Genomic DNA, 25,758 nt, shown 5'->3' on the forward strand with positions numbered 1-25,758 from the left:
CTTTCTCGGGTTTTAGTTAATTTGCAAAATGAAACAACAATCGGGCTCCTAGATTTCCCCCTTACCCAATTAGTGGTACTGTCTATAATCGACTGAGTTCTAAGAAAAAAGATTAACTCAGTGTTGGATGGAGTCCACTCTGAATAACTGAATGAGGCATGAAAACAAAAGCTAAATTTCACACTAAATTAACAAATTCAAAAGTAAATATTTCAAATTCTGGATTGATTACTGAGATTATGGAAGACATAATTATATACAGTGGGCCAAAGGCTTTAGGAATACGAAAAGATAAGCTAAAAAGTGAAAATAATTTCCCTCAGGTGGGTTGCAGAGGCTCCTCCATTCAGAAGAGAGTTAGTATGGTGTGACAGATGAAATGAGATTGATTTGAGAGAAATAGGTTCATAATAATATATTAAATGTTGATTCCAATACAATTTCAATCACAACAGAAATGAAGCAGTTTAGATCTCCCAATCAAACTTTGAGGCTTAGAGCTAACAAAATCAACACTCCTAAAACTTGAGAGGAAACATAAAATCAAGCCATTCTTGGTTTTATAATTATTATAAATTATATATAAATATAATAAAAAATAATTACAACAAAAATAAGCTTTGAAATTTGAAAATAAAAACTCACAAGTAACTTTCTCATCTAGAAAGAACTGAGACTAATTACAATTGTTCCAAAGAAAATGAAATACTTAGGAATAAGTCTAACAAAATCCTAGGATTTGTATCCTGAAAACTACAAAATGATGATGAAAGAAATCAAAGATGACCTCAATAAATGGAGAAATATACTGTGTTCAAGAATGGGAAAGTTCAATGTAGTGAAGATGTCAATTCTCCACAAATTGATCCACGTTTAATGCAATTCCTATCAAAATCCCAGGAAGGTGTTTAGAAACACAGACAAGCTTCTTCTAAAGCTTAAAGGGAAAGGCAGAAGACCTAGAGCAGCTAAAATTTACAAACAAAGCGTTAAGACGAGAGGAGTCACTCTGATTTTGTTAAGGCTTACCGTGTAGTCTAATGAAGAGTGTGGTACTGGCAGACGGACACACATATAGATCAATAGAACAGACTAGAAAATCCAGAAACAGACCCACAAAAATATGCCCAACTTATTTCTGACAAAGGAGGAAGGACAACCTTTTCAATAAATGGTACTGGAGCAACTGGGCCCACAGGCAAAAAAAATTGAAGCTCAACCTAAACCTCACACCTTATAAAAAAATTAACTCAAAATGAATCACGGACTTAAAAGTAAAATAAAACCATAAAACTTTTGCTTAAAACACAGTAGAAAATCTATGGGGCTACAGGCAAAGGGTGATAGGTATAGGCAAAGAACTCTTAGACTTGACACCAAAGCACAATCCATAAAAGAAAAATCTGATAAACTGGACCATATCAGAATTTAAAACTTTCCCTCTGATAGAACCTGTGAAGAGGATGAAAAGAGAAAACTACAGACTGGGAGAAAGTATTTGCATACCACATATTTGACAAACAACTTCTATCTAGAAAATATAAAGAATGCCCAAAATCAACAGTAAAAGCACAAACAATCCAATCAGAAAGTAGGCAAAAAACAAGAACAAAATGAATAGAATCTACAGATGGCAAATATGCACATGAAAAGATGCTCAACATCATTAGCCATTAGGAATAACGCAAGTTAAAACCACAAGATAGTACCACACACCTATCAGAATGGCTACAATAAAAAAGAGTGATAACACCAAATGCTGTCAAGGATGAGGAGAAACTGGATCACTTATACATTGCTGATAGAAATGTAAAATGGTACTGTTACTCTGGAAAAGAGAATGGCACTTTCTTACAAAACCAAACATGCGCTTATCATACAACCCATCAAGTGCACTTTCAGGCATATATTCCAGAGAAATGAAAATTTATGTTCACACAAAAACCTGTAGAATACATGATTATAGCAGCTTTATTAGTTAATGGCTAAAAACTGAAAACAATCCAAATGTCCTTCAACAGGACATATCATAACACTCTATGATATATCCTTACCAGGGAATACCACTCAGGAATAAAAAAGGAACAAACTATTGATATTTGCGACGACTTGGATGGAGCTCAAGAAAAGAATGAAATCTGCTAAACTCAGAAGGTTAAATACTGCATGATTCTATTTATATAACGTTCTTTTTTTTTGAGGAAGATTAGCCCTGAGCTAACTACTGTCAGTCCTCCTTTTTTTGCTGAGGAAGCCTGGCCCTGAGCTAACATGCGTGCCCATCTTCTTCTACTTTATATGTGGGAAGCCTACCACAGCATGGCTTGCCAAGCAGTGCCATGTCCTCACCCGGGATCCAAACCGGCAAACCCTGAGCCGCGGAGAAGCGGAGCGTGCTCACTTAACCACTGCGCTACCAGGCTGGCCCCTATGACGTTCTTAAAATGATAAAATTATAGAAATGGTGAACAGATGACTGGATGCCACAGGTTAGAGACGGGGAAGGCAGGAAGGTAGCTGTGCCTATAAAAGTTGGTAACACAAGGGATCCTTGTGATGGAACTGTTCTGCATCTTGACTATGGTGGTGGTCACATGAATCTACAAATGTGATAAAATTGCATAGAACTAAACACACACACACACAAACACAAGTGCACATATATAAAACTGGTGAAATCTGAATAAGGTTAATGGATTGCATCAATGTAGCACAACCAATTTCCTGGTTGTAAAATTATATTCTAGTTATGCAATACGTTACCACTGGGGAAACTGAATGAAGGGCATATGGGGTCTCTCTATATAATTTTCTTACAAATGCATGTCAATCTACAATTAACTCAAAATAAAAAGTTAAAAAGCCTTTTTAAAAAGTAAGAAAAAGAAGAATTGAGGACACTAAACAGTTAACAAGTATTTCAAAGACTTTGTATTAGATTGCTGATTTTCATGCTCCCAAGTGGGCAGCCACATAATTTACCTCCATCTACAACGTAAAATCCACAGACTTATTCTGTTTTTCCTTCTTTCTTTTTTCTCCTCCCTCTCCCATCACTCCATCAACCCCCTTCATAACTGGCTAGAAGAGAGAAGCACAGTAAATAGTATGTATGTGTGTGTGTGGACGCACTGCAATTCCATGTTCTATTTTTATATAAAGACATAAAGAGGGTTTTTTCAATTGTTCTTATTAATTAGCATTCTGTGCCCTTGGTTCCTAATTTAAAAATCCACCATGTGGCACATTTAATACATTCCTTTAAAAATAATTTAAATGTCAGCTATTTGTTGTTTACGACAATAACTGCTTCCAGCCCCTACCTCCACCCCACCTCACAGGCCCTTAAAAAAAAGTTTCCACATGTTTGCTCTGCAATTTGAGTTGATCACTGGTGGAGCCTATACAATAGGATATCTTCAGTGTACTGAAACGAAGATAAGGATTGCTAATTTTAGAGAATAAGCTAGGCACTTTTTCTGGCCACTGATGTACACTGCATTAAACAAGCGACTGCCCCGGGCATGGCATTGACATATGGAGCATGGTATATAATCCAGACTAAGAAGTACTATAATAAACCATGTATTAAAAACACCTAGTTAATACACTGCAGAAAGCTTATTAATTTCTAGTTCTGACTTTCCCTTGCTCAGAGAGCTTTCACAGCAGGCATCATTCCCACACTTTTTCTCTACTTTCCTTTCCAAACTACTTGCTAACTTTAAGCAATTCTAAGCGCTGGCTCAGGACTTCTGTTTGATGTATAGATATTCAGCAGGCAGCACCTAACATGAGTTCTCTATGTAACAGTCACGGGCTGGTACTCTTTTCCTCTCTCGTTTCAAGCAAAATAAAGTTTTAAAAGATCTGTTGTATTCTCAGAGTAGTAATTCAACTTTCTCCCACCCACCTCTCATAGCAGTTTTTATTCTAGGGAGTAGGGGTACACCCTGCCCCAAAAGATGCCTTTCACAAATGTTCAAAGAAATAAAAACAAAGTATTGTTCATGTGGCATTTCTTACACGATGGCCCCAAAATGTCAGTTTTATATAGTTACTATAGTATTTTCAATTTTAGAGAAACAATCAGATAATCAAATAGTATACTTCCCCAAAATGACTAAGCTCCACGAAATTAAACACTCATCCATTAACATGTAGCCCATTAAGGCATACAAGCTGTTGCATCTTGCTCTTAAATATACAATCTTAAATTTTTCCTAATCTCTTACTCACAAAGATAATCCGAAAAAGAACGGTTTTAATTTCCAAGAAAATGCTGAACTGCAATAAGCAGTCTTAACAGAGCACATTAAATGCCCAATGAAAAACAATGCAAAAAAGCACAACTAGAAGCTGTAGAAATTTTACCTTAATTCTTCTTTCGGTGTCATCTAATTTTAACTCTGCTGAAACTAGTTTCTTTGCCAAGTCATCTCGTTCAGGTAGGTGTCTAGCTTCAGAGATCTTTTTCAGTTTCTGTAAGGAAAATTTGGTCCTAGATAGTTCACCTTCTGTATCTTTCACCCTTTTCTCAGTTGCCCGTTCTTTCTCTTGAGATTTTCTTAAGCGCTCTTTCAGTGCTGTCATCTCATTGTTATGACGAGCAATAAGTTGTGAGATTTCATTTTCTGTGTCTTCAAATTTATTCAGGGCTTTCTCCTGTCTGTACTGAAGCCTTTTCAAAGCTTTATTTTCTTTTAGCAGCTCAGCTAACTTGACTTGGAGTTCAGTTACCTCATTCTGCAATTCAGTGATTTTTAGCAGTCTTGCAGAAAGAACCCGTTTTGTAACAAGATCAGTATCTTTCCGAAGCGGCTCCCTATTGAGGCTCTGGGAGCGAAATCCCACTCGGACTCCCTTTCTTTTGGGTGGGCCCTTAGGGCTTGGTTTCCTAGGGGCTAAAAGAGAAACAGTAATAATGTACAGTGAAAGCTGTACCAAACGCAGTATTATTTATTCATCCTAACACAAGTGGATCCTTTAGATATTTTGTTCCTTAAAAAATGATTTTACTATCTTTAGTTAAATAGCAGGTTTTATTTAAAGCTCTTGATATAATGTTTTTCTTAAGAAAGACTTGGAATATTTTAAGAAAGGTCAAGAATATTCTTATCCATCAAAATGACATGCCAGTAGTTTACAGGGAATTATTTTACATTGCTTTAAAAGATGGCAGTATCAGGCTTTACTGTTTTTTTTAAACATTGGCACCTGAGCTAACATCTGTTGCCAATCTTCTTTTTTTTCCCTTCTTTTTCTCTCTAAAGCCCCCCGGTACACAGGTGTATATTCTAGTTGTAGGTCCTCTGGTTGTGCTATGTGGGACACCACCCCAGCATGGCCTGATGAGTGGTCCCATGTCCATACCCAGTATCCAAACTGGCAAAACCCTGGACCCCCGAAGCAGAGTGCGCAGACTTAACCACTCGGCCATGCAGCCGGCCCCAGGCACTACCATTTTCAACTTTACAGATAAGATGGCAAGCCAGAATTCAAACACGGGCAGCATTAGCATGTGGCCTAATAAACACTGGAGAAAACACTGTAATATTCAAGCCATCTGTGCCAAGATATTTGGGATCATTATTTGAAATGTGGAAACGTATGTTTTCTCTAAATTAATTAGAACCCTTTTTCTTTATTTGGGGAAAACAGGATGACAACATGTTGTACAGTAAGAAGATTCACGTTTGGGACTCAGACTTCCAGTTAGTAACTCCTTGGGCAATTCGACTATGCTATTCCAGGTCTATTTTCCCTACCCATAGAACGAGGATACACCATCTATACAAGGTTGTTGTAAGGATTAAACGAAGTATGCACATAAGAAACACGCTTCTACACAAATACGCCATCAGTAATAAGAACTTCATCCCATTTATCAGTGATTAAAAACAGAAACCAGTTTAGCAGTACAGATGTGATTCTAAATGCTTTCTCACGGCTTTCTTTTGTGTGATGTTCAAATCAAAAACATCTGACATAAATTGAGAACAAAATAAAAACGAAAAACTACATTCTAAAAAATATAAGCACATGAAATCTTTAAAGTATACACATTAAATCACATTTCGCAAAAATTTGGAATCTTTCTCTTTTTATGTATGAAACCTAGACCTCAATATACAGAGCACCTGCCCTTTAAAAGAGGCATCTGGGGGCTGGCATAGTGGTTAAGTTTGCACATTCTGCTTCGGTGGCCTGGGGTTTGCAGGTTCGGATCTGAGGCACTGACCTAGCACTGCTCATCAAGCCACGCTGTGACAGCATTCCACGTAAAACAGAGGAAGATTTAGACAGATGTTACCTCAGCAACAACCTTCCTGAAGCAAAAAGAGGAAGATTGGCAACAGATGTTAGCTCAGGGCCAATCTTCCTCACAAAATTAAAAAAGAAAAAAAAAAGGAGGCATCTGGAAGTCTGCCACAGTTGAGAATGAACTTTAATCTCCAAGGTGACTGCATTTTTTCAAGAAGGAGATACATTCCAGAGGAAAAAAGAAAAAATGAAGAAAAACTAGAAAATCCAACCTTTCTCTACTGATCTCCCAACCACGGATACCGATTCCATTATGTAAACAAGAAAAGAATAACAAGTAATATTCATTACTTAACATTACAAAGTTTCACTAAAAAGATGGAAGATTTTATAGAAGCTGTTTTGAATGTGTACTGATTTAGGATTCCTACTCCGTAAATGCTTGAATACGTGAAGGGAAGTTATAATAAAAAGAAATGAGGGAAAACCTACTGGCACCTTTGAAACTCTGCTATCCAGTACAGTAGTCATGAGCCACGTGTGGCTACAGAGAAATCCGCAGTGTGGGCAGTCCAAATTGAGATATGCTGTAATGCTGAAATACACACTGGATTTCAAAAAGGACACTTAGTTCAAAAAAGTAACGCAGAGGGGCCAGCCTAGTGGAGCAGCGGTTAAGGTTGCACATTCTGCTTTGGATCCCGGCTGCGGATCCCGGCTGCAGACCCCGGCTGCAGACATACGCCACCGCTTGTCAGGCCATGCTGTGGCAGGTGTCCCACATAAAATAGAGGAAGATGGGCACAGATGTTACCTCAGGGCCAGTCCTCCTCAGCAAAAAGAGGAGGACTGGTGGCAGATGTTAGCTCAGGGCTGATCTTCCTCAAAAAAAAAAAAAAGAAGAAGAAGAAGAATACAGAATATTCCATACACAATGTTTTCTATTAACTATATTTAGAAATGATAATATTTTGGATATGTTGGGTAAAATAAAACATTATTCAAATTAATTTCACCTGTTTTTCTTTTTAATGTGGTTACTAGACAATATAAAATTACATGTGTGGCTTGCATTTCTGACTTGTATTATATTTCCACTGAACAGCATTGCTTCAATTTTAAAATGAAGCATCCATCATTGCAATTTTATTCTTTCCCAACATACTCAGTTAACAGAGTTTTGGTATCTATATCCTATTATGGAACATGTACTCAGCTCTTGGAATGACACAAACTTTATACATTAAAATGATTGTACATAAAGATGAATGTCAATCGTTCCAAATCCGATTTTTATGTATAAAATTACATTGCTCAGCAAACAAAATTTCATATAAACAGAAACTTGTTTTATTTGAAAACTTAAAGCCTATATAATATGAGAATCGGGATAAAAATTTTCCACTAATATTTCAACTATTTAGTCATACAGAAAGGGCTTCTACAATCAACTTTTTGACATCCTAAAAATCTGAACATTTATTTTTAGCACATTCTATTAGCATGACTACAAACTGATCATTAAAGGTACTCTTAGGGCCAGCCCCATGGCTGAGTGGTTAAGCTCGCGTGCTCCACTTCAGTGACCAAGGGTTTTGCTGGTTTGGATCCTGGGTGTGGACATGGCACCGCTCATCAGGCCATGCAGAGGTGGAGTCCCACACAACACAACCAGAGGCACTCACAACTAGAATCTACAACTATGTCCTGGGGGGCTTTGGAGAGAAGAAGGAGGAAAAAAACGAAGATTGGCAACAGATGTTAGCACAGGTGCCAATCTTTAAAAAAGAAAAAAAAAGATAGAAAAGGTAACCTAGTAAAAAAAAAGAACACAATTTGAACTCAAAAATATCTCCCATCTTTCATCTATGTTTATTTTCATTTTTAAAACTATCAAGATGAAATATAGTGCTAATAGGAGCGAGAAGAAGAAAGATGACTGACTGTCATGTATATCATTCTTCATTGCCCCCTTGTAAAAGTCACCACCAAAAAGAGGGTGGGAAAATACTGCTTTTTTTCTTCCTTCAGAGATTAAAAACAAAATATGATTCATTTAAAAAACATGCAGTAAAGATAAACTATGCATCTACCAAAAACTCAAGTTGTTTTTATTACTGATAAAACAAGAAATATAAATATGTAATACACAAACATGAATAACCTATTATTACATTTTATCATTATACATATAACTTCTCATAGAGCACCAATTTCATTTTTAAAAATAATAAAATATGCTGAAAATTAAAAAGGAGGAGGAATATACTATCAAATATGCAATCCCACAAGTTCAAGTGTTCAAGATGCTATTTTAATCACGTTTGTTCTTCCCTTAGTTTAGCCTACCCTAGTGACTGCAACTTAAACCCAGAGAAATTAACTTAGCACTTAAGGAAAGGTTTCAGTTTGATCCTACTGCTTCATCTGAGATAGACAAACTGCCACAGACTTTAATTCAGAAGACAATGCAAAGCAAACAACAGTACAAGTCAAACTGAAGACGATAATTAAAATTTTTCTGGGTGATGCTGAAACTGTTTTTCATACCTTTTTCTCAACTATCTTCTCAAATAAGATAAGGCTTAAGAAGTTCTGACTCCTTAAGTGGGTGGCCTCCTAAACTGCTTCTGGGGAAGAAATAAAAAATTAAAGTATTCCTACCAATAATTCCCTAGATATGTAAATTATTTCTTGGGAATCAATAGGACTTCTAAGGTTCAACTCTAATGTCTGTTTATTCTTAAATATATAGCAAAACTTTAATATCAGATCATGCTCTCAACCACAAAATCAAAACAAGAGGCCTGCACTGAGACAGACTTAGAGGAAGAGACCAAAAAACCTGCAGCTCCCTAAGAAAGAAAAAAAAGTGCCCAATGGGTAAAAGTATGGACATCCCTGGGAAGCCAGACCAGGGGTCCACAAAAGGGCTGCTTTCAAAAGAACATATATTCTTTGTAGATTTTTAGAAAGCAAATATTACTTTTCAAAGTAAAAATTTATAAAGGCAAATTTAATTACACTCCTGCTTAAATCGTTTCAACAGCTAACTATTCCCCCACAGAAACAGTCAATATATTAGCATACAATTCAAGGCGTTTCATGACCTGCCCACTGTTTTCCTTTTTAGCTCTCAAGTTTACCACTCCCTGCTGTGCAACCTAAACTCTCACCATTCTAAGCTACTGCTGTTATAGCTGTGCTGCATTTATTAACCCATGCTATAATCACCTTATTTACCTTAGCTTATTTCGCTATGGTGTACTTGTAGCCCTTACATATTTTGTTACTTAGTATATCAGGGTTTTCTTGACCAGGGATTTATTAAGATGAAGAAGAGATTTCTAGAACATTACCTAATCAAATACCTAGTTCCAGACTAAAAACATTTTAATAAGAAAAATTATGTATTTGTAATGATTAATCTTGCTTCCATTATAGAACAGTTTAACAGAAAACAGACTGGTGGTCCTGAGTCCCAAATTCCATTTCTAGGTTTAATTTGAACTTTTGCAGTAAGCACTGCATTCCCTAGGGGAAGTAATTTTACTCAATCTACAGAAATACCCCTTAACCACTTTATATCAGTGCCTTTCACTACTTTTTTAAAATGGAGACAAAGAAAGGTACAAACGTTTTGTGATTTATTCTTTTTACCTTTATAAAACCTCAGAAACCCCAAGACAAGCATTTATTTAGGAAGAAGAGAAAACAAAATGAGAAGCCTTAGTTACAGTGCTTTCTTCTGTATATAGGATGACTTTGAATATAACAAAGGATAATACACAGCACCAATAGCACAGCACTAATACTAATAGAAGAGTTTCATTCATAAAGCTCTCAAGCACTCAAAACGAGTCTTCTATGGGCCGGCCCTGTGGCCAAGTGGTTAAGTTCGGGTGCTCCGGTGCAGCAGCCCGTGGCTTTGCCGGTTTGGATCCTGGGCACAGACGTGGCACTGCTCATCAAGCCACACTGAGGCAGTCTCCCACATGCCACAACTTGAAGGACCCACAACTAAAAACACACAACTATGTACCAGGGGGCATTGGGGAGAAAAAAGAAAAATAAAAAATCTTCTAAAAAATGAGTCTTCTAGGGGTCAGCCTGGTGGCGCAGTGGTTAAGTGCACATGTTCCACTTCTCAGCGGCCCAGGATTTGCCTGTTCAGATCCCAGGTGTGGACATGGCACCACTTGGCAAAAGCCATGCTGTGGTAGGTGTCCCATGTATAAAGTAGAGGAAGACGGGCATGGATGTTAGCTCAGAGCCAGTCTTCCTCAGCAAAAAGAGGAAGATTGGCAATAGTTAGCTCAGGGCTAATCTGCTTTAAAAAAAAAAAAAAAGAGTCTTCTAGATCTAGCAAACTCTTTTAAAGACTTACCTTGGTGATGAACTTGGCTATCTGAAATTTGTCTTCTGGGATTTTTTCCCTTAATACTAGTAGGTGAAGAGGAATTGACCAGCGATGACCGGGCAGAAGATTGTGGAGTAGTTCCAAAATCAGATGAACAGTAAGAGTAGCGGTGTCGGCCTGCCTTACTTTCTCGATCAGTATCTGGACTTCTTTCTCTTTCCCCCATGGTTTTGAATAATGGTCTCTATTCACATAATTTCACAGATTATTTTCTCCAGAAAAATCCATGACAAGCCTGAAGAGCATTTTTTAGAGTCTTCAGATTCTGTTGATAATACTCCTGACTGTGCAGTTTGTTTTCTCTACAGATCCGTAGTCCACAATTCACAATAGCAACCAGAAGATACACTTTCTTCCTCTACAATTAAGGAATGGGGAGGGAAACATCATATTTCACGAAACAGATTTACACAGTTAATTACAATGAAAGACACCAAAAGTAAAATAATACACTGCTTACAAATTTTTTAAAAGCTATAATTTAATTCATCTATATTTTCACATGTATTTACAGTATTCAGAGAAAAGATCGATGGTCATTGCCTAGATAGAGAACATATAAAGTACCTGACATTTAAGAGCTTCTCAATAAATGTTAACTGAATATGATTCTCTTAAACCTTACGATTTATATCAACACAAATGCTGATTTTTAACAGGTGAATAATGATCAAATAACCAGTGTTTTATTTTTTGCAGGGATACTGGTGGCGGTGGTAAAGAACAGGTCTGCTAGTAAGGACAAAGAAAAATATCTAAGATTAACTACATAAAAATATATAACTAAAGTATATAAAATATTAATAAAATTAAAACACTTGATAAAAAGCATTTGTACCATGACAGAAAAATGGTCACCATCCTTAACACATAAATAAATACCTTATATTACTCCATAAGAAAAATATGAGGTCAAAAAGTTAAATGGGCAAATACATGTTAAGACCCACAGCAGGCACATAAAAATACTCAACCTCAGATATCATTTTTAAACCTATCAAACTATGAAAAATTTTTCAAAACAACACTCAATGTTGCCAGAATGCCTGTCAAGAAAAGATCTACAGAATTCTCGGGGAAAAAAGTTAGCAAGATGTATTAAAACTTTAGTTTCCAGGGTAATGTCAGAAACACAGTGGAGTGAGCTGTTTCCTTCACCTCTCCCCCTTTTGAACTACAACTAAATGGGCATTCACTGACCAATGGAGGAAGCCCACACAGCACAACAGGACGCCTGAGAGACACACACAGCTGCACATTTGAGGGTGGATGGACTGGCCCCATGGGACATGGCAGAGATAGGTAAGCATGCCCTGCTCTCCCCTGGTAGCCCTGTGCACGCACATGAATGCTTTCCAAGCTGGTGTAAGCCCCTGGAAAGTGGGAGCATGCACTGGGGTGACCATAGGAGGAGGCAGTGGTAACTCTTAGCCTACGCTTGTGGTCCCAGTGGAGAGGGGGAGCCAACTGCGCCCCTATGCTGCCAAGGAGCAGCTGTAGCTCAGGTCCCAGTGAGGAAGCCCTGCCCGCCAAGCACAGAGGCCCCGTGGATGGCAAACCATAAACAGAAACCTCAGCAGATCTATGTGCTGGGGCAAACGCCTCCTCGGAGTGTGTGTGAGGGAACCTGTCCCAGGCAGCTGTGAGAATAGGCACAGCAGCTTTGAGCCCACTGGTAATCAATTTCTGGTGGGGTGGGGAAGCTCAGAGTGCCCCTAGCCCAGCAAGTAAGCCCACCCAACAAGGACAATCCACACAAGTGCCTGAACGCACCCCACAGGCTAGGGTAAACACCCATAATACCCCCACAGCTTGCAGCAGATGGGGTGGGGCCAGAAACGCTGCTCCAGTGTCACCCTAGAGGTAACAGGGAATCTGAATCCTAAGAATACCACAAATGCCCCGACAAAAGATTAGTTTGTCAAACACCATGAGAAACTGCAGCAACAATTCAGACAAGAAGGAAAATGACAATACTCAAGGAAGCAACACTCAAGATATAAAAATATACAACCTAAATGACAGAGAATTCAAAATAGCCATTATAAGGAAACTCAATGACTTACAAGAAAACACAGAAAGACAATTCAAGGAGTTCAGCAATAAAATGAATGTCTTCACCAAAAAGATTGAAAACCATAAAGAAAAAAAATCAAGGGGGCCGGCCTTGTGGCCCCGCAGTTAAGTGGGCACATTCTGCTTCAGTGGCCCAGAGTTCACTGGTTTGGATCCCAGATGCAGACATGGCACCGCTTGGCAAGGCATGCTGTGGTAGGCATCTCACATATAAAGTAGAGGAAGATGGGCACGGGTGTTAGCTCAGGGCCAGACTTCCTCAGCAAAAAGAAGAGGACTGGCAGCTGATGTTAGCTCAGGGCTAATCTTCCTCAAAAAAAAAAAAAAAAACAACAAATCAAGCAGAAATTCTGGATATGAAAAACACAATTAATGAAATAAAAAATAATCTAGAATCATTAAGAAATACAACTGATCTTATGGTGGAAAGAACTAGTCTTCTTGAGGATAAAAATGCAGAAATTCTACAGGTGAAGAAGGAGACAGAAGTAAGACTTAAAAAAAGTGAAGGAATTCTTTGAGAAACATCCGACTCAATTAGGAAAAGCAACATAAGGATTATAGGTATTCCAGGGAGAAGCGAAGGAGAAAGGAGTCGAGAGGTGTTCAAAGAAATAATTGCTGAGAGATTCCCAAACCTGGGGATGGTTTTAGATTTACAGATTAATGAAATTAATCGAATGTCCAACGTGAAAAGACCCTCTCCAAAGCATATAATACTAAAAATGGCAAAAGTTTGGGATAAAGAAAGAATATTAGGAGCAGAACAGCAGAAGAAAGTAACCTACAAAGGAAACCCTATCTGGCTTTCAGCAGATTTCTTGGCAGAAACCCTACAGGTCAGGAGAGAATGAAATGATATATTCAAAATACTGAAAGATAAAAACTTTCAGCAAAGATTACTCTATCCAGCAAAACTTTCTTTCAGATACAATGGAGAAATAAAAGCTTTCCCAGATAAACAAAAGCTGAGGGAGTTCATCGCCACTAGACCTCTCCTACAAGAAATAATTAAAGATGCCCTCACACTGGCAACAAAAAGGCAAAGGTCTACAGAGCTCTGAGCAAGGAGACAAACAGAGAGACATGATCAGAAACCTGCAGCTCTCAACCAGAAGTAGGGAGGCAAAGAATCAATTACAACTTAAAAGAGAAACCGAAAGAAAGCATCAAACATAACGATAAACACTTCAACTCAGCCACACACACACAAAATTCAAAACAGAACAATTTGTAACAGCAATTACTCAGAAAAGGAGAGGAAAGGGAAGGAACCTACTTAGGTTAATGGAGAGAAGAGGCTATAAGAAAATGGACTATCTCATTCCAGTATCTTTCATACAATCCTCACAGTAACCACTAAACAAAAAATCAGAGCAGAGCCACAATTCACAAAAAGACAGAAAACTGAGAAATCTTCCTCAGAAAACCACCAAAATGAAATGGCAGTCAGCAATACAGAGAAAGAGAAACAGTGGAAACATAGAACAACCAGAAAACAAGACATAAAATGGCAACACTAAGCCCTCAAATAGCAATAATCACTCTAAATGTAAATGGGTTGAATTCTCCAATCAAAAGACACAGAGTAGCTGAATGGGTTAAAAAACAAGACCTAACAATATGCTGCCTCCAGAAAATGCACCTCAGCTTGAAAGACAAGCATAGGCTTAGAGTGAAGGGATGGAAGACAATACTCCAAGCTAATGATCAACAAAAGAAAGCAGGTGTTGTCATACTTTTCTCAGATAAAGCAGACTTCAAGTTAAAAGAGACAATGAGAGACAAAGAGAGGCAATATATAATGACAAAAGGGACATTCCACCAAGAGGACATAACACTTACTAATACATATGCACCTAACACAGGGGCACCAAAGTACATAAAGCAATTATTAACAGGCCTAAAGGAAGAAATTAACAGCCACACAATCACAGTAAGGGAGCTCAACACCTCACTTATTTCAATGGATAGATCATCCAGACAACACATCAACAAGGAAACAGGAAATTTATATAAAACACTTGACCAGACGAACTTAATAGATATATAGAGAGCATTCTATCCCAAAACAGCAGAATATACATTCTTCTCAAGTGCCCATGGAACATTCTTAAATATAGACCATATGTTGGGTAACAAGGGAAGCCCCAATATAACCAAGAAGATTGAAATCATCCCAACCATCTTTTCTGACCACAACACTATGAAGCTAGAAATCAACCACAGGAACAAAACTGGGAAAGTCAGAAGTATGTGGAGACTAAACAACATGCTATTGAACCACCACTGGATCACTGAAGAAATCAAAAGGGAAATTAAAAAATACCTGGAGACAAATAAAAATGAAAATACAACATACCAAGTCTTATGGGATGCAGCAAAAGTGGTCATAAGATGGAAATTAATAGAAATACAGGCCCACTTCAACAATCAAGAAAAATCTCAAATAAGTAATCTTAAAACACACCTAACAGAGCTAGAAAAAGAAGAACAAAGCCCAAAGTCAGCAGAAGGAGGGAAATAATAAAAATTAGAGCAGAAATAGAGACTATAAAAACAGTAGAAAAGATTAATAAGAGTTTAATAAGATTAATAACAGTACAAAATCAATTTTAAAAAATCAGTTGCATTTCTATATACTAGCAATGAACGAGCAGAAAAAGAAATCCAGTGGGTTCTTTGAGAAGATAAACAAAACTGACAAACCCTCAGCCATACTTACCAAGAAAAAAAGAGAGAAGGCTCAAATAAATAAAAGGAAAAATGAAAGAGGAGAAATTACAACAGATACTGCAGAAATACAAAATATTATAAGAGAATACTATGAAAAACTATAAGCTCACAAATTCAATAACCTATTAAAAATGGAGGAACACCTAGACTCACACAACCTCCCAAAACTGAATCAAGAAACAGAGAATCTGAATAGATCAATCACAAGTACAGAGATTGAAACAGCAACCAAAACCTCCCAAAAACAAAAGTCCAGAACCAGATGGCTTCTCTGGAGAATTCTACCAAACATTCAAAGCAGATTTAGTACCTATCCTTGCCAAACGATTCTGAAAAACTGAAGAAGATGGATGCTTCCTAACACATTTTATCAGACCAACATCACCTTGATCCCAAAACCAGACAAGTACAACACAAAAAAGGAAAGTTACAGGCCAATATTGCTGATGAACATACATGCAAAATTCCTCAACAAAATATTGGCAAACCGAATACAGCAACACATGAAAAGAACTGTACACCACGATCAAGTGGGATTCACTCCAGGGATGCAGGGATGGCTCAACGTCCACAAATCAATCAATGTGATACACCACATTAACAAAATGAGGAATAAAAATCACATGATCATCTCAATAGATGCAGAGAAAGCATCTAACAAGATCCAACATCCATTTATGATAAAAACTCTCAATAAAATGGGTATGGAAGCAAAGTACCTCAACATAATAAAGACCATATATGACAAACCCACAGTCAACATGATACTTGATGATGAAAAACTGAAAGCCATCCCTCTGAGAACAGGAACATAGTACTGGAGATATTGGCCAGAGCAATTAGGCAAGAAAAAGAGATAAAATGAATCCAAATTGGAAAAGAAGTAGTGAAACTTTTACTACTTGCAGATGATATGATTCTATATAAGAAAACTCTAAAGAATCCACCACAAAACTATTAGAAATAATCAACTACAGCAAAGCTGCAGAGTACAAAATCAATTTTAAAAAATCAGTTGCATTTCTATATACTAACAATGAACGAGCAGAAAAAGAAATCAAGAATACAATCTCATTTACAATTGCAACAAAAAGAATAAATACCTAAGAATAAACTTAACCAAAGAGGTGAAAGACCTGTACACTGAAAACTGCAAGACATTACTGAAAGAAATTGAAGAAGACATAAAGAAATGGAAAGATATTCCATGTTCAGGGGTCAGAAGAATAAATATAGTCAAAACGTCCATACTACCTAAAGCAATCTACAGATTCAATGCAATCCCAATCAAAATCCCAATGACATTCTTCAAAGAAATAGAACAAAGAATAAAAAAATTTATATGGAATAACAAAAGACCCCGAATACCCAAAGCAATCCTGAGAAAAAAGAACAAAGCTAGAGGCATCACAATCCCTGACTTCACAACATACTACAAAGTTACAGCAATCAAAACAGCATGGTACTGGCACAAAAACAGACAAACAGATCAATGGATCAGAATTGAAAGCCTAGAAATAAAACCACACATCTATAGACAGTTAATCTTTGACAAAGGAGCCAAGAACATATAATGAAGAAAGGGAAGTCTCTTCAATAAATGGTGTTGGGAAAACTGGGCAGCTACATGCAAAAGAATGAAAGTAGACGGGGGCTGGCCCCGTGGCCGAGTGGTTAAGTCCATGTGCTCCGCTGCAGGCGGCCCAGTGTTTCGTTGGTTTGAATCCTGGGCACGGACATGGCACTGCTCATCAAACCACGCTGAGGCAGCATCCCACATGCTACTACTAGAAGGACCCACAACGAAGAATATACAACTATGTACTGGGGGGCTTTGGGGAGAAAAAGGAAAGAGTAAAATCTTTAAAAAAAAAAAAAGAATGAAAGTAGACCATTACCTTGCACCACGCACAAAAAATGACTCTGAATGGATTAAAGATTTGAATGTAAGAACTGAAACCATAAAAACGCTAGAAGAAAATATAGGCAGTACACTCTTTGACATGGGTCTTAGCCACATCTTTTTGAATACCATGTCTACTTGGGTAAGGAAAACAAAAGAAAAAATTAACAAATGGGACTACATCAGACTAAAAAGCTTCTGCAAAGCAAAAGAAACCATCATCAAAATGGAAAGACAACCCACCAACTAGGAGAAAATATTTGCAAATCATTTATCAGACAAGGAATTGATTGCCAAAGTATATAAAGAACTCACCCAACTCAACAACAAAAAACCCAACCCAATCAAAAAATGGGCAGAGTATATGACCAGACATTTTTCCAAGGAAGATATACAGATGGCCAACAGACACATGAAAAGATGCTCAACATCACTAATCATCACGGAAATGCAAATTAAAATTACAATGAGCTATCACCTCACACCAGTCAGAATGACTATCATTACCAAGACAAAAAACAACAAACGTTGGAGAGCATGTGGAAAAAAGGGAACCCTCATACACTGATGATGGGAATGCAAACTGGTGCAGTCACTATGAAAAACTGTATGCAGATTCCCCAAAAAACTAAAAAGAGAAATACCATATGATCCTGCTATCCCACTTCTGGGTATCTACCCAAACAACTTGAAATCAACAATCCAAAGTAACATAAGTACCCCTATGTTCACTGCAGCATTATTCACAATAGCCCAGACATGGAAACAATCCAAGTGCCCATGACTGACGACTGGATAAAGAAAATGTGGTACAGACATACAATGGACTACTACTCGGCCATCAAAAGACAAAATTATCCCATTTGCAACAACATGGATGGACCTGGAGGGTATTATGCTAAGAGAAATTAAGCCAGACTGAGAAAGACAAATACCAGATGATTTCACTCGTATGTGGAATATAAACCAACACATGGACAAAGAGAACAGTTCAGTGGTTACCAGGGGAAGGGGAGTGGGAGGTATGCACAGGGGGTGAAGGGGAGCACTTAGGTGGTGACAGACAAGAAATAATGTGTAAATCAAACTATCATGAATCTCAATTTTTAAAAAAAGATGTATTAAAACTTTAATTATGCTTTTAACCTTTGATCCAATAATTCCATTCCTGGATACCAAGAAAAATAAGGGGAAATTTGTGCATAAATGTTTAATGCAGTACAATTTTTTTTTTTTCATAAAAAAGAAGCAACCTAATGTCTAACCATTGTGGAATAATTAAGTACTGTAAAAATCAATACAGCATAATACACAGCTGTTAGAAATGTTTACAAAAAGTTTGTGTTAACAAGGAAAGTGCTTATATAACTATTATTGGAAAAAATAAAATTCAAACCAGTATATACAATATGATCTCAACTATACGTATTCACTGAAAAAATACTGAAAATAATGAATATCTTCCTATCTGAACTAAGGAACTGAAAAAAAAATTACAAAGCAAGAGATACATATACTCTAAAATAGTGTCTGGGCAGCATCAATTTTAGATGATTTTATTTCTCTCAATATATTTTTATTTTCTAGTAAAATGAAATCGTATTACTTTCATAATTAGAATAATTGGTTTTAATATTTAGAAGAATTAACAATCCCATTGATAAAATTAGTGTTAAAAGTATAGTGGTTCTAGTAACATATGAAAAACGACATGCGCACAGCAGCACTACTCCTCTTCACTGCAGCACTACTGAAGTGGTAAAGGACTAAAACAGTCAAAATGACCGTCAATAAGGAACTGGCTACATCCACTACAAACACCCACACCACGAAGGACAGTACTATGAAGCTATTAAGGGAATGAGGACTATCTGTATATTCTCTGCAGTCTGAAGTGATCCCCAGGATGTATGAAGAAAAGGAAGAGAGAGAAAAGTACGTATAGCATGCTACCATTTATCAGAGAAGGACAGTTATAAACTTACATACGTAATTTTTTATATTTTTAAAAAGCAGAAGGATAAACTAAACACTTAAAAAGAAAAATGGGTCCTCTAGGGCAGGGCCGTCCAACAGAACTTTCAGCAACAACAGGGGTGTTCTATAATCTGTGCTGTCCAGTATGGTAGCTGGTCACATGTGGCTACTGAACACTCGAAATGGGGCAAGTGTGACTGAGGAACTAATTTTTAATTCTGTTGAATTTCAATTAATTTAAATTTTAAAGGCCATGTGTACTGGCGATTAGCTGATTAACAATACAGCTGGAGGGGAAAGGAGGAAGCACAATTTAGGGACGGGGTAGGCGCTAGACTTCTTTATCTATAACTTTTGTAGACTTGACTTTGGAAATTATAATTTTTAGAAATTAGATTTTTTAAAAGCAATTCTTATAACAAAAGGAAATGAAACAAATCTAACTACATACACAGTTGGTAAGATCACATAGATTAACCAGTTCAAATGACTTTAAAACACAATGATTTTACTTTATATCCCTAGTGAGATATATCTATATCCTACTGACAAAAAAAGCGCAGAAAGTCTTTTTATAAACTATTTTCAAAAATCATATTGTTGGTATTGTTATTCTCCGACTAGTACATATACATTGTAAAGCAAATGAGTAATTATGTTGCTGCGGTTAGACATTAGAATTTTCAACGTGGGAAGAAACAAAAATAAGCTAATATGAGTATTAAAACCAGTGAAAAATGTGAATTAGGAGTATCAGTATGAATTTATGATAGACTATTTCTTAGCTCTGTCCACTGAAAAATCCTAGAAATAACAAACTAGTAGCAACAAGCATTCCTAGCACCCAGATGTAGTGTCTAAATACTATTTCCCTTTAAAAGAAACTAGAGCTCTCTATAAAATGTCTTATTCCATTCCTGAGAATTCCATCCCATCTTGTACAGAAACATAAAAGATGAAGCTAAGAATCTAGAAATTTGGTCACACTAGAAAGCAAGGAAGACATCAGACACTACTAATGGAGTGTCAAAAGGGCTCAGGAGCCAACTCGATGAAGCTCCTACTAGCTAGAGATGGGACAATCTCATAATCAATGAGAATTATATCACCAAAGGATTAACACACATTAAATATGTTTAAATCCATGAGGCCATATGATATTTTAAGAAACTAGTTCCCTTTGGAAAATGCTAGGGAACCAACTCATTCATCTGAAAATCAATATGTAAAGAGAAAAAAATCAAACATGTATCTTGCCTACGCTGTTACAAGCTGTATCTCAAAACAACAAAATAGCAGATAACGGGCAGTATGTCTTAACAGAATTATTCTAGCTAATAAATGAAAAAGGAAATATTAGAATAACACAACTGGAATATTGCCATTTTGCAGTCACTAATGAAATAATGAAGCTAGACAATGATCACTAACAGCTGCTAACACCACAGAAAAGAAAAAACCAGACACTGCGTGCCTCCAGATAGGACACAATGATACCGGTGAAGTAATCTGCTCCTCCTACAAGAAAAATTAAGTCTGATTCTGATCAAATCTCTAAATGTAAATGACAAGTTACAGAAAACAGAAGGGACAGATGTACAAGGAGGCAATTAGCAAAATCCAGACTGGCAAATTCTATAGGACAAACTGGTTTCTTTAACACATGAATTGCAAGCAGAAAAAGAAGAGATACAGTGATATCTATATATTAAGAAAGTCTTATGGAAAACAAACAATTGCAATCTGTGAACCTTATTTCAATCCTGATTCAAACAGAACATGAAAAAAATTATAAGATAACTGAGAAAATTTAAACATTGACTAGATGTTTCATGATATTAAGGAATTACTATTGCTTTAGGTGAGATAATGATATTTGTGGTTATTTTTTTAAAAAGAACTCTTATCTTTTAGAGATATATATTGAGATATTTATGGATAAAATTAAATAATGTCTGGGGTTTATTTCAAAATAACCCAAGGGGAAGTAGGTAAAGGTAGAGATGAAAAAAGATTGGCCATGAGTTAATACTTATGTAAACTGGATGACAGAGATCGCGGCTTCATTATTCCAGTATCTCTACTTCTGTAGCTGTCTGAAATTTTCCTTAGTAAAGAATATTTTTTTAAAAAGCAAGCAAACAGACAAAATTAGAACTCTGATTTTACTTCCTGGTTTATTAGTGCCTGGCAATCTCAGTCTGTTACAATTAACTACTGGATCTGAAATCAGCAATTCCAACAAATACTAATATTAAAAAATATATAAATTGGCCCGAATCTTTCACTCTGCAATTATCAAAGAAAATATTTACACATTTTTTAAAAACTATCTAGGGACCGGCCCAGTGGCACAGCAGTTAAGTTTGCAAGCTCCACTTCAGCGACCCGGGGTTCACCTGTTGAGATCCCGGGTGCAGACCTAAGCACTGCTTATCAAGCCATGCTGTGGCAGGCGTCCCACACATAAAGTACAGAAAAATGGGTATGGATGTTAGCTCAGGGCCAATTGTCCTCAGCAGAAAGAGGAGGAATGGCAGCAGATGTTAGCTCAGGGCTAATCTTCCTCAAAAAAATAAATAAAAATTTAAAAATAATAAAACAAAAAGAAATTTTTAAAAGACTGTCTAGAAAACAAGGATGATGGATTAGAGCAATTAAGTGGCTCCACCACTTATTAGCTATGCAAATCTGGAGAAGTCACCTAACTTCTCCATCTAAATCTAAATCTCAATTTTCTCATTTATAAAATGGGAAAAACAATAGCAATTTCCTTAGAGAATTGTTGTGATGATTAAATGAGATAATTCACTAACTATCACACAATAAGCACTAAGTAAAGACCAACAATTATATTTACAATTCAAACATACAAAATGCTCAATAAGTTGATTGGTGTTCCTTGTTAAAGACTTTCAGTTTTAATTCAAATAACATAATTACAAGTTGATTATATGGTATAGATGAAGATTATTTCTGTTTATACACGTGTAGCAGAAGCAGCTCCCTAACACCTGTCCCATCTAAGTCAGAGGTGCCACCTAACTTTTCACTGCAAAGATTAAGAATCCACAAAACATTACCTGCCACTCATATCCTATGTACCAGCACTCGCTCTCTCCCTCTGCCCCAAATATATGCATACAGTTTAAAAAAAAAAAAGAAGAGGGGCCAGCACAGTGGCGCAGCAGTTAAGTTCGCGTGGTCCGCTTTGGCAGCCCAGGGTTCACCAATTCAAATCCTGGGCCTGGACCTACGCACCGCTTACCAAGCCATACTGTGGCAGGCATCCCACAAATAAAGTAGAGGAAGATGGGCACAGATGTTAGCTCAGGGTCAATCTTCCTAAGCAAAAAGAGGAAGATTGGCAGTGGATGTTAGCTCAGGGCTGGTTTTCCTAAAAAAAAAAGAAGAGGAAAAAAGGAAATACGCAGAGCCCCATTATGCAAGTCCTACTCCCTGGAGAACTATTTTAATGGCTTATATTTTTACGCTTATACTATTTTTTGAATTAGCAATTTTAGACTATGAAAGATGAGGATTTAACTCACATCTCATTTTAAATGGTTCAACGTGCAACTACACATTGGTTATGCAGGAAATTTTCCTTATAATTCCTAACTGTCCTTTTTTCTTATTGAGAGGAAAAAACATCCTTCTTATCATATCACAGATATCTATCAGCTTCTTAGTCATTCAATCTACAGCCTGAAATCCATTCCATTCTTCCTCTTAAGGATATTTTTCTTGGAGACCAATGATTTCCTAATCTAACTTAAGCCAACTACTTTCCAGACCTGTTACACCACTGTCATTCTGGAATTACTTTTATTGTACTCCTGAGTTAATCTATTATTTCTAGTAGCCCATGTCATCATCTTTATTAGTTTTCATCATCATTTTAGTGGTCCATATCCTCAAGTAACTTCTTGTGAAAGGGTAAATGGATTAGGAGGTAAATGTTCCGATTCCCTGTAGCCTGGGAATGTCTTTATTTTGCCCTCATACTTGATAGTTTTCATAGGTTCCAAATTCTATGACAAGTCATCTTCTCTCAGAACTTTGGAGACACTGTCTCACTGTCTTCTAAGCCCTCAGAGCTGCTAGTGAGACGTTACAGTCATTCTCTTAATCAACAGTTTTTTTTGAGCTCTCACTATGCAACAGAAATGAAAACAACAAATCTTTGCCCTTATGGAGTTTACACACTAGTTATGCTCATCTGATTCTCTTTCCTTTATAGGTTTCTTTTTTTCCCTCCCTAGGAGCTTTTAGGATGTTCCCTCCTGTAATAATGAAATTTCACAACCATTTGCCCAGGTGTGGGTCTTTTTTCACTGATTGTGTTGTCCTATTCTCCCCTTCTTCCTTTCAACCTAGAAACTTACATTTTTAAGCACCAGAAATTTTTTTTTTAAAGATTTTATTTTTCCTTTTTCTCCCCAAAGCCCCCTGGTAGATGGTTGCATTATTTTAGATGTGGGTCCTTCCTGTTGTGGCATGTGGGACATGGCCTCAACATGGCCTGACGAGCGGTGCCATGTCTGCACCTAGGATCCGAACGGGCGAAACCCTGGGCTGCCACAGTGGAGTGTGCGAACTTAACCACTCAGCCACGGGGCCGGCCCCAGCACCGGAAATGTTTTGTTACTTTTTGATAGTTGATTTTTCCTTTACTCTTTTTGAAACTTCTACTGGTTAAATAACAGACCTGCTCTCTTTGTCTTTTTGCTATTTTCAAAGAGATTTACTCAATTTGTCTTCTAAACCATCCAGGTACAAACATCTTAATTTCCAAGAACTGTTTCTTATTCTCATCTTTAAAATAATTATTCTGTTCTTGCTTTACTGAGGCAATATATCTTCATTTCTCTGAGAGCACTACATAGATATTTTATGTCTATTCTGTCTAATTCTGATCCAGGAACTATCTCTGTTTCAAATGGTCATGGTTTTTCTGTTTATCTTAGGCTTCTTATTTATATACTGCTGGTTTTATTTCTTTAAAGGTAATTTTTGGTTGGCCATTGACAGTTTAGAAAGAAGAGAAAGGAAGAAGAAATGGAAACTGTGTACATGTGAGTAGGGCTTTCCGACAGGCACACGTTGTTTTAGGATGAACAGCAGAGAATCAGCCATTATGCAGGGGCCTCCCTAAAAGCTAGAATCAGGAGGGATTATCTCCTAACACAAATGTCCACCATGGCAACTCTGCTTCTCCTTAGTGTTGTCTTTGTTTTTATTTCCTGAAGAAATTACCTCTGTCTTTTCTGATGGGAAAGGGAGGGAGGCACAAGGGGCAGGGAGTATTACACTGACCATCACTGTGCACGGGCTTGGGTGGGAAAGGAGGCACAAGTATTCCATATATAGTTTTTCAATTATTCTTCCTTCCCGTTTGCAATTTATCCTTTCTCTCCGACTTTTTAAATCCCAAGATTCTCTGACATTCTGTTAGATACACCAGAATCTTTCTTTACTGCAGTTCCCTCTTAAATATTTGGGAAAATAGTTCTCTCCTCTGTTTCATCCATTGTTAGTCTTTGTATCTGTCAGAAATGTGTTGTAATCTCTCATCTACCGCAAAAACTCTATCATCCCTTCAACGTTATAGGTTTATTCCTTTTTCCTTAATATTACTTTAATGTTGCCTCCAAGGAGAGAGGAGACGAGAACATATGGTCAGATCTACATCTTTAACAGCAAATATAAGTCATTTTTAAGCCAATTATTTCTAACAATTATTCTCACCCTTTTAAAACAATTTGATATATGCACTTTTCCTAAATCCATGAAACTACTATTTAATTCATGCACTCATTGAGTCAACAAAAATTACTGACGATACAGATGCCATTTTAGACAATGAGGAAACCAAGATGAGCAAGAATACACCGAGTTCCTTTAGGGCAGGACCTGGCTCTTCCATCAAAGAGAGATAATTAAGAAAAACATTCCCAATAAGTTATTTATGCATCCTTTATATATTCCCTAAAAATATTACATGCTAATTACATGAAAACACTTTCTTAATAGTGATAACAAATTCAAGAATATCCCCAGAAACACTAGAGAATATTTTATCTTTGCCAGACTTCTGATTATTTAGGATTTATTCTGAAATAAGGCAGGTATTTCTAACCTACATATACTGGTATCACCGCATACTACATTACAATTTTTCATGACAACAAACAAGTATTCTTTAGAAAATATAGCCACCCAAAGACGTAAGCCTTCCTAGAGAATGGAAATTTACACACTTGTGAAAATTCACTTTTAAAAAATTCATCCTTGATCCTTGTAGAAACACTGTTGCCTGGCTGACAGTGCTGTCAGAAAAACAGTTCAAACAAGCAAAGAGGCAAACAAAAGTTAACAA

The 25,758-nt window shown here is 36.9% G+C and overlaps 1 protein-coding gene across 1 annotated transcript in view; it reads right to left on the reverse strand.

The window, feature by feature from the left end:
* The window catches only part of LCA5 (lebercilin LCA5), a 68,323-nt gene that overhangs the window by 36,837 nt on the left and 5,728 nt on the right, over positions 1–25,758 (reverse strand). The window contains exons 2-3 of the mRNA XM_070496584.1: positions 10,652–11,042; positions 4,375–4,904 (exon numbers count right to left, since the gene is read on the reverse strand). Of these exons, the coding sequence (XP_070352685.1) occupies positions 4,375–4,904; positions 10,652–10,850 (729 nt within the window). The 5' untranslated portion in view covers positions 10,851–11,042. The remainder of the gene's footprint in view (positions 1–4,374; positions 4,905–10,651; positions 11,043–25,758) is intronic.

This window comes from Equus asinus, chromosome 24 (assembly GCF_041296235.1).
Source record: "Equus asinus isolate D_3611 breed Donkey chromosome 24, EquAss-T2T_v2, whole genome shotgun sequence".
In the NCBI taxonomy this organism is placed as follows: Eukaryota; Metazoa; Chordata; class Mammalia; order Perissodactyla; family Equidae; genus Equus; species Equus asinus.